The sequence below is a fragment of the Takifugu flavidus genome, chromosome 22, assembly GCF_003711565.1.
Source record: "Takifugu flavidus isolate HTHZ2018 chromosome 22, ASM371156v2, whole genome shotgun sequence".
NCBI classification, from domain to species: domain Eukaryota; kingdom Metazoa; phylum Chordata; class Actinopteri; order Tetraodontiformes; family Tetraodontidae; genus Takifugu; species Takifugu flavidus.
In genome coordinates this window covers 81,321-90,259 of record NC_079541.1, presented here as the reverse complement: position 1 = coordinate 90,259, position 8,939 = coordinate 81,321, and the positions used below count along the sequence as shown (strand labels likewise).

At 56.0% G+C, this 8,939-nt stretch overlaps 2 protein-coding genes and 1 long non-coding RNA gene across 4 annotated transcripts; 1 reads left to right on the top strand and 2 right to left on the bottom strand.

The window, feature by feature from the left end:
* Positions 1 to 1,815: 1,815 nt before the first annotated feature.
* On the bottom strand, positions 1,816 to 4,057 carry cradd (CASP2 and RIPK1 domain containing adaptor with death domain). Its single transcript, XM_057021855.1, has 2 exons — positions 3,530 to 4,057; positions 1,816 to 2,374 (listed from the first exon to the last, which is right to left on the bottom strand). Exons 1-2 carry the CDS (start codon positions 3,825 to 3,827, stop codon positions 2,079 to 2,081), a joined length of 594 nt encoding a protein of 197 aa, XP_056877835.1. The 5' UTR covers positions 3,828 to 4,057; the 3' UTR covers positions 1,816 to 2,078.
* A 2,432-nt stretch (positions 4,058 to 6,489) lies between these two features.
* LOC130519269 (uncharacterized) lies at positions 6,490 to 7,117 on the top strand. Of its 2 annotated transcripts, none has more exons than XR_008948275.1 (4): positions 6,490 to 6,592; positions 6,690 to 6,755; positions 6,854 to 6,919; positions 6,984 to 7,117. It is a non-coding gene; the product is annotated as an uncharacterized LOC130519269 (long non-coding RNA). The 2 variants fall into 2 exon arrangements; XR_008948274.1 differs by having other exon boundaries at positions 6,951 to 7,080.
* On the bottom strand, positions 6,968 to 8,621 carry socs2 (suppressor of cytokine signaling 2). The gene is given in 3 exon segments (XM_057022541.1): positions 6,968 to 7,777; positions 7,780 to 8,004; positions 8,100 to 8,621. Coding segments are annotated over 3 exon segments (603 nt in total). The 5' UTR covers positions 8,227 to 8,621; the 3' UTR covers positions 6,968 to 7,526.
* Between the last annotated feature and the right edge of the window lie 318 nt (positions 8,622 to 8,939).

Here is an 8,939-nt window from a genome sequence, read left to right as displayed (position 1 = left end):
CGTGGCTGGTCCTGGGTCGGGGGTGTGGGCCCACGTGGCTGGTCCCGGGTCGGGGGTGTGGGCCCGCGTGGCTGGTCCTGGGTCGGGGGTGTGGGCCCTCTTCGGCGCTCCTTTGCTCTTCTGCCCTGGGGAGGAGATTGTGGTGGTCCATGGACTGGCTGGCCCTGCAGCCTGTTCTGGCCCGTTGCCTGGCTTCTCAGACTTGTCTGGTCGTTTTGTCGGCCTCAGGACTGACCTCCATCTGGCCTTGAAATGTGGCTGTGCAATCAATAGTATAATGATGAATAGAGCATCTTCTTCACCCTCCTCCTCCTCACATCCACATCCTGGTGCTGATTGGCCAGAATGTGCACGCGCTCCTTTGACATGATCAGCTGAATCTTTTTTAAAGCAACAGTCCAGAAGGTAAAATGGCTGAAGTCCATCATTTACACAACCACCTCCTTCAGGCACAAGAACTTCCAGAAACTAACTTCACATGCATTTTTCTTGACACTGACGTGCATCCTGGGTAATGACATCAGTCTCAGGTGGACCAGCTTCGGTGCAGGAGACCTCTGCCTTGATGGTGACAAACATCATCTGAGCCCAACTGGCTGCAGACCTGCACCTGAAACTGGTCCAGTGCAGAAGATCCTGAAGAGCACTGGGCAGGAGAACTTCTACTGGTTCTGACGACGTCTTACTCCCTGCTGTGTTGTGGACTTCATCCCTCAGCTCCGCTCAAACAGTCATGTCACTGTTGCTCGATGCACCAGGCCCAAACTCAGCAGGTTAGCATTAGCCTTCATCGCTGGGTCGTCTTCCTGGTCTCAACCGTCACCCTCCCAGAAGGTCACCTTTCCAGAAGGTCGGCCTCTCAGAAGGTCACCCTTCCAGAAGGTCAGCATCCCAGAAGGTCCGCCTCCCAGAAGGTCCGCCTCCCAGAAGGTCACCCTCCCAGAAGGTCACCCTCCCAGAAGGTCGCCCTCCCAGAAGGTCGGCCTCCAGAAGGTCACCCTCCCAGAAGGTCACCCTCCCAGAAGGTCACCCTCCCAGAAGGTCGCCCTCCCAGAAGGTCACCCTTCCAGAAGGTCACCCTCCCAGAAGGTCGGCCTCCCAGAAGGTCACCCTTCCAGGTCACCTTCCAGAAGGTCACCCTCCCAGAAGGTCGGCCTCCCAGAAGGTCGGCCTCCCAGAAGGTCACCCTCCAGGTCACCCTTCCAGAAGGTCACCCTTCCAGAAGGTCACCCTTCCAGAAGGTCCGCCTCCCAGAAGGTCCGCCTCCCAGAAGGTCCGCCTCCCAGAAGGTCGGCCTCCCAGAAGGTCGCCCTCCCAGAAGGTCGGCCTCCCAGAAGGTCACCCTTCCAGAAGGTCACCCTCCCAGAAGGTCCGCCTCCCAGAAGGTCACCCTCCCAGAAGGTCACCCTTCCAGAAGGTCACCCTCCCAGAAGGTCACCCTCCCAGAAAGTCACCCTCCCAGAAGGTCACCCTTCCAGAAGGTCACCCTTCCAGAAGGTCGGCATCCCAGAAGGTCACCCTTCCAGGTCACCCTTCCAGAAGGTCGGCATCCCAGAAGGTCCGCCTCCCGAAGGACACAATAACATTTGTTTCCTTTCAGGATTGAAAGGATTTGGCAACACATTCTGCCGAGCTCTTCAGGTCACCTTTAACCTTCAACCTCGACTCAGGAACTACCAGAAAGTCCCGCCTCATAATTTTTGGGACTTTTTGGGGAGATTCAACCTGGAGAAGATGGTGTGATGTCTTTACCATGGACAGATTACACCAAACGAGCACCACCGTCTGTACACGTCAACACTGACCAAACAGATGTTTCTATTTACATTTTTAATTAGAAATTTACACCAAAACTTCCCACTTCCTGCTCCTGAGAGTAACTTCCGGGTTTAATTTCCAACCACAAGATGGCAGCACAAAGATGATGATGATCAGTCGTGTGTGTGTGTGTGTGTGCGTGTGCGTGTGTGTGGGGGGGGTGAGGACACATGTTATCAGCATGACAGGAAGTGGAAGTGATGTCAGACTCGTTCTGCTTTTACTCTGATGAGTCTAATCCTGATTCAGGTCCAAGTTCTTCAGGTGAGAACTTCCCCCAGAACCGATGGGTGGACATCTGCCTTCTTCAGACTCTGGATCAGCCTCTGAAATGTGGCCCCCTTCCCCCCACACCGTCTCCACTGGACCAGACCGGCCAGGACCGCTCCGTGTGCACTAAGTGAGTGATCGGCGCGGCACCGAAACAGCGTCTCCACGGACAGACCCAGATCCAGCAGGACCGATTCCCACTCTGCACCGAGTCGAGACGCCAGCCTGGACAACTCCTGATCGGATGGGACCCTCTGAAGACGGGAATGTGGGAAGTTCCAAGAGTCTGCAGAGAGACAGAGGTTAGAGGTTAGAGGGTTAGGGGTTAGAGGGTTAGGGTTAGAGGGTTAGGGGGTTAGGGGGTTAGGGTTAGAGGGTTAGGGTTAGAGGGTTAGGGGTTAGAGGGTTAGGGGGTTAGGGTTAGAGGGTTAGGGGGTTAGGGTTAGAGGGTTAGGGTTAGAGGGTTAGGGGTTAGAGGGTTAGGGGGTTAGGGTTAGGGGGTTAGGGGGTTAGGGGTTAGAGGGTTAGGGGGTTAGGGTTAGAGGGTTAGAGGGTTAGGGGGTTAGGGTTAGAGGGTAGGGGGTTAGGGTTAGGGGGTTAGGGGTTAGAGGGTTAGGGGGTTAGGGGTTAGAGGGTTAGGGTTAGAGGGTTCGGGGTTAGAGGTTAGAGGGTTAGGGGGGTTAGAGGGTTAGAGGGTTAGGGGTTGGGGTTAGAGGTTAGAGGTTAGAGGTTAGAGGGTTAGGGGTTAGAGGTTAGAGGTTAGAGGTTAGAGGGTTAGGGGTTAGAGGTTAGAGGTTAGAGGGTTAGGGGTTAGAGGTTAGAGGTTAGAGGGTTAGGGGTTAGAGGTTAGAGGTTAGAGGTTAGGGGGTTAGGGGGTTAGGGTTAGAGGTTAGGGGTTAGGGTTAGAGGGTTAGGGTTAGGGGGTTAGGGGTTAGAGGGTTAGGGTTAGGGATAGGGGGTTAGGGGTTAGAGTGGAGCTTCCTAATCAGGATAACCGGATCTGATTCATTGGCCAGCCATGACAACATCAACCAAAGGGAGGTCACGAGGTCCTGGACTGGTTGATCAGAACTGGGAAGGTCCCAGTGCCACCGCAGCTTGACTTTATTGACTGATGTGTCTGGACAGAACCTGCAGCTGGTCCTCCAGCTCAGTGGGAGCTGGCAGGTGATGGTTGAGCCTGAGACTTCAGCTGGAAGCCAGTGAGGAGGTCTAAGATGTGTGTTTGAACCCGTCACCTTCAACAAGCTTCATTAGCAGATTAAAGTCCTGGAACAGTAAAAGGGTTAGTAGGGTCAGGAAAGGTGAGTTAAACAGAACCCTAACCTGTTAGTGGGTGGACTGGCTGTACTGGGACCGGATACGTTCATGCTAGCCTGGCACAAGGAGAAAAGAATGGAATGGGTTAGTGTGGTGCACCTGTGGACCATGTTCCCCTCACCTCTGGACTCCTGGCCCGCTCTCTCTTGCAGGTCCAGCAGCAGCTGGTCTCGGATCCATCGAAAGTCCTCCAGAGACTGGAGGAAGGCGTGGAAAGCCCGAGGTCCGCAGTTCGGCAGGATGTCCAACAGCTTGAGAGTTTTCTGTCGGCTGGTGGCCAGAGACTCGATCTCCTCCACCTGGGTCCGGGTCAGAACGTTCTCCTGGTACAGGAACGGGATGATGGTGTCGCTGACCAGAAGCTGCGCGGACAACTGCAGCCGGTGTTCCCGCAACAGAGCTCGATGTTCTGGCTCCATTTCAGCTCGGATCACATCGCTTTACGTCAAAATCAACGAGCCGCACGACATCTTGTGCTGCTGTGAAATGTGTCCGATGTGAAACACAAGAGCGGAACCATGTTTCCCGCGTTTAGAGTTTCAAGATTTTCTTTCATTTTGCGAAAAAATTCGGCGAATTTGATGGACGAAGTTGTTCCGAACTCCGTAACCTTTACTCTTGGTGCATCCCGTGGCTGTATTTCGAATAATATCAACGTTACGTTTTGACAGCGTCTGTCACGTGATTCGGTTATGGCCCCGCCCTCTTAGCTGCTCAGGCGGAACCTTATTTCTGACGTCACTACGATCAGCTGTTGATCGATCGATCTTCCTTTTTTGTCGCTTCGCAACATTTGGTTTTACTTTTTAAGAAGAAAAAATATTTTTGGGTAAAAATAAATGGAATTGATTGATGTCTGTATACCCTTTTTTAAAAGTATATTCTGGTGAATCAACTACCAGAATGACCCTAATGACCAGAATAACCAGAATAATCAGAATAATCAGAATAACCAGAAATGACCATAATAACCAGAATGACCAGAATAACCAGAATGACCAGAATGACCAGAATAACCAGAATAACCAGAATAACCAGAATAACCAGAAATGACCAGAATAACCAGAATAATCAGAATAACCAGAATAACCAGAATGACCAGAATAACCAGAATAATCAGAATAACCAGAATAACCAGAATAATCAGAATAATCAGAATAATCAGAATAACCAGAATAACCAGAAATGACCATAATAATCAGAATAACCAGAATAATCAGAATAACCAGAATAACCAGAAATGACCAGAATAATCAGAATAACCAGAATAATCAGAGTAACCAGAGTAACCAGAAATGACCAGAATAACCAGAATAACCAGAATGACCAGAATAACCAGAATGACCAGAATAACCAGAATGACCAGAATAATCAGAGTAACCAGAATGACCAGAATAACCAGAATGACCAGAATAACCAGAATAACCAGAATGACCAGAATAACCATCACCTGGGTGACTGAGAACCCTCACAGACATAAAACTACATTGGTTGATTTCTTGTCACATTTGATTTCAGAGGTTTTGATCAATATTTATTTTACAGAATGAAGAGATAGAATCGCTTCCTGGTCAAAAACAAAGCATCCTTTTTCCAAAAGGTTTTATTTTTAATCTTAATCTCTGAGCAGTAACCCTGGATCATCACGCCTCTCCGGGTTCTCCTTTATCGCCACCAACGAGAAAATGTCGACCCAGCTAATTAATCCTGTTGATTTCATCTGTCCACTGAAAATGTTTCTTTGATCAATTTTCAAAAGGTTGTCAGAATCCTAATTTGTTTGACACACCAGTCAGATCAGCTGAAGAACCATATAAAAGTTTATTGATTTAGAAACAAGAATGTACCAGAAAGCACAATTAATAAATACTTTTGTCAAAATCCAACAGCCCGAGATGGAGAATCCCCCCAACAGCCTGAGGAACATCTGGAGGCAGAAACCAGGCCGGCTTGGTGTGTGGCTTCCTGCCCAGACAGGAAGTGCAACATCACACCACCGACAGGTGAACAGGTGAGAAGCACCAAGACACAAGCAATCGATGCAAGATGGGGACACGAGTCCAAAGTCCTCTTCTGTCTGAGCAAAGACTTTGATATGGACACATGACCTCGCTGCTCTTGGCCACGCCCTCTTTTGGTCTGTCCACACACACAAAAGACTTATTGATTAATCCACCAGCTGATTTAGATTAATTCTTTTTTAAGGAAATTCAAGGTTTTTTCCCCAAACAGTGAGAACAACCGAAGAGGAACATTTAAAAATGTATTCTGTTGGTGACCCCGAGGGGACACGAGGAGGTCCTGCTGGTGACCGCGAGGGGACACGAGGAGGTCCTGCTGGTGACCCCGAGGGGACACGAGGAGGTCCTGCTGGTGACCCCGAGGGGACACGAGGAGGTCCTGCTGGTGACCGCGAGGGGACACGAGGAGGTCCTGCTGGTGACCGCAGGGGGACACGGGGAGTCCTGCTGGTGACCGCGAGGGGACACGAGGAGGTCCTCCTGGTGACCGCGAGGGGACACGGGGAGGTCCTGCTGAGGACCGCGAGGGGACACGGGGAGGTCCTGCTGAGGACCGCGAGGGACACGAGGAGGTCCTCCTGGTGACCGCGAGGGGACACGAGGAGGTCCTGCTGAGGACCGCGAGGGGACACGGGGAGGTCCTGCTGGTGACCGCGAGGGGACACGAGGAGGTCCTCCTGGTGACCCCGAGGGGACACGAGAGGTCCTGCTGAGGACCGCGAGGGGACACGAGGAGGTCCTCCTGGTGACCGCGAGGGGACACGAGGAGGTCCTGCTGGTGACCGCAGGGGGACACGAGGAGGTCCTCCTGGTGACCCCGAGGGGACACGAGGAGGTCCTCCTGGTGACCGCGAGGGGACACGAGGAGGTCCTCCTGGTGACCGCGAGGGGACACGAGGAGGTCCTGCTGACGACCAGGAGGGGACACCAGGAGGACCTCCTGGTGACCGCGAGGGGACACGAGGAGGTCCTGCTGGTGACCGCAAGGGGACACGAGGAGGTCCTCCTGGTGACCGCAGGGGGACACGGGGAGGTCCTGCTGGTGACCGCGAGGGACACGAGGAGGTCCTCCTGGTGACCGCGAGGGGACACGAGGAGGTCCTCCTGGTGACCCCGAGGGGACCGAGGAGGTCCTGCTGACGACCGCGAGGGGACACGAGGAGGTCCTCCTGGTGACCGCGAGGGACACGAGGAGGTCCTGCTGGTGACCCCGAGGGGACACGAGGAGGACCTCCTGGTGACCCCGAGGGGACACGAGAGGTCCTGCTGGTGACCGCAGGGGGACACGAGGAGGTCCTCCTGGTGACCGCGAGGGGACACGAGGAGGTCCTGCTGGTGACCGCAGGGGGACACGAGGAGGACCTCCTGGTGACCGCGAGGGGACACGAGGAGGTCCTGCTGGTGACCGCAGGGGGACACAGGAGGTCCTCCTGGTGACCGCGAGGGGACACGAGGAGGTCCTGCTGACGACCGCGAGGGGACACGGGGAGGTCCTGCTGTGACCGCGAGGGACACGAGGAGGTCCTCCTGGTGACCGCAGGGGGACACGAGGAGGTCCTGCTGGTGACCGCGAGGGGACACGAGGAGGTCCTGCTGGTGACCGTGAGATCACATTGCAAGTGTGATCAGTCTAGATTGGATTCCAGAATAGTCCCATATTCCACAGAATCACAGCAGTCCTGTTTGTCCTTCAGCGTGAGTGGACAACCGGGACGAACCGGGACGGTTGACAAACGTCCACTGCTCCAGAGCCTCCACACAGCTGCTGCCCATCTGCCGCATCTCCACTTTGTTCCGCTGAACGTCCCCCATTGGGAATCACCCTCGTCCCACCTAAAGTGTCCAGGATGTTTGGGTCAAAAAGTCCCGAAACTGCTGCGCAGAAAGGAGGAGGAGCACCGACAGGACTGAGCTCCACGACTGGGGACGGTCTGAAACATGACCACATCAGCTGGTCCATCAGGTCTCGCAGGAGCACGTTCTGAAGGAAGGACCGATGAAGGTCGTGTGACTGGGCTCAGTGGTTCCACGTTGTTCAGGTACAGAATCAGCAGCATCTCTGCTCGTGCACGCGTCCCGTCCACGGCGGCCGCGGGCCTATACGTGGTAGGAGTATTCGGTCAGGTAGTCCTTCAGCCTGCCGGGCAGCGGCAGGTCCTGGGTCTGCTGCGTGGCTCTGTTAATCGTGATTCGGCACAGGTGCTGCAGCGTGGGGGTGGCGGTATACACAGGTGTGGTCAGCAGCAGCTGCACCGTGCCGTTGGGCGGGGGCGTTTTGGGATGGGGGCCGGAGGGCACCTTGTTGCTGCCGGTCCTGGACAGTTGGACATAGTGCTCCACCAGGTGACCACGCTGTCAAACTGCTTTAACTTGGGCTTGACCAGCACCACAGAGTCCAGCTTGAACTTGCCGTGTTTGTACTCGATCCTCAGGTTTGTGGGCCCTGCCGACGTCATGGCAGAGATGGTGAACAGGTAGTCCCTCTGGGAGCTGTCCCGCAGCAGGAACGCGCCCTCCGAGGTGTCCTGCAGAATCTCTTTGGCTTCGCTGGCTGTGAGGCTGCCCCAGTACCAACCTGAGGACAAAACACACGTCACATTCTGTGGAATGAAGCTCCACCAAGGAGACGTTCAGAAAATCCTAAACGAAGATGGCGTGCGTGAGACCCACCCGCCTTCCTCAGGTCTTTCATGGCCGAGGCGATGCTGCTCTCATCCGATTCCACGGCTCTGGAGGCGTCGCTGGCTCCTCTGTCACGCGCAGTCGTTTGGATGCTCTCAGAGGACTGACGGGTCATTGGACAGCGGAACCTTCAGCTGCCGGACATGAGAGCCGAAGGCGGGCGCTCCGAAGGCGGGCGCTCCGAGGCGGGCGCTCCGAAGGCGGGCGCTCCGAAGGCGGGCGCTCCGAAGGCGGGCGCTCTGAAGGCGGGCGCTCCGATGGAGGGCGCTCCGAAGGAGGGCGCTCCGATGGAGGGCGCTCCGAAGGAGGGCGCTCCGAAGGCGGGCGCTCCGAATGCGGGCGCTCCGAAGGCGGGCGCTCCGAAGGCGGGCGCTCCGAAGGAGGGCGCTCCGATGGCGGGCGCTCCGAATGCGGGCGCTCCGAAGGAGGGCGCTCCGAAGGCGGGCTCTCCGAAGGCGGGCGCTCCGATGGCGGGCGCTCCGAAGGCGGGCGCTCTGAAGGCGGGCGCTCCGAAGGCGGCGCTCCGAAGGCGGGCTCTCCGATGGAGGGCGCTCCGAAGGCGGGCTCTCCGAAGGCGGGCTCTCCGAAGGCGGGCGCTCCGATGGCGGCGCTCCGATGGCGGGCGCTCCGATGGGGGCGCTCCGATGGAGGGCGCTCCGATGGCGGGCGCTCCGAAGAGGGCGCTCCGAAGGAGGGCGCTCCGAAGGCGGGCGCTCCGAATGCGGGCGCTCCGATGGCGGGCGCTCCGATGGAGGGCGCTCCGAAGGAGGCGCTCCGATGGCGGGCGCTCCGATGGCGGGCCGCTCCGAAGGCGGGCGCTCCGATGGC

Coding starts and splice junctions, on each gene's coding strand:
- cradd (XM_057021855.1), bottom strand. CDS start 3,827: ATGGAGCCAGAACATCGAGCTCTGTTGCGGGAACACCGGCTGCAGTTG. Junction 2,375..3,529: donor AGCGGGCCAGGAGTCCAGAG/GTGAGGGGAACA, acceptor GTCTCTCTGCAG/ACTCTTGGAACTTCCCACAT.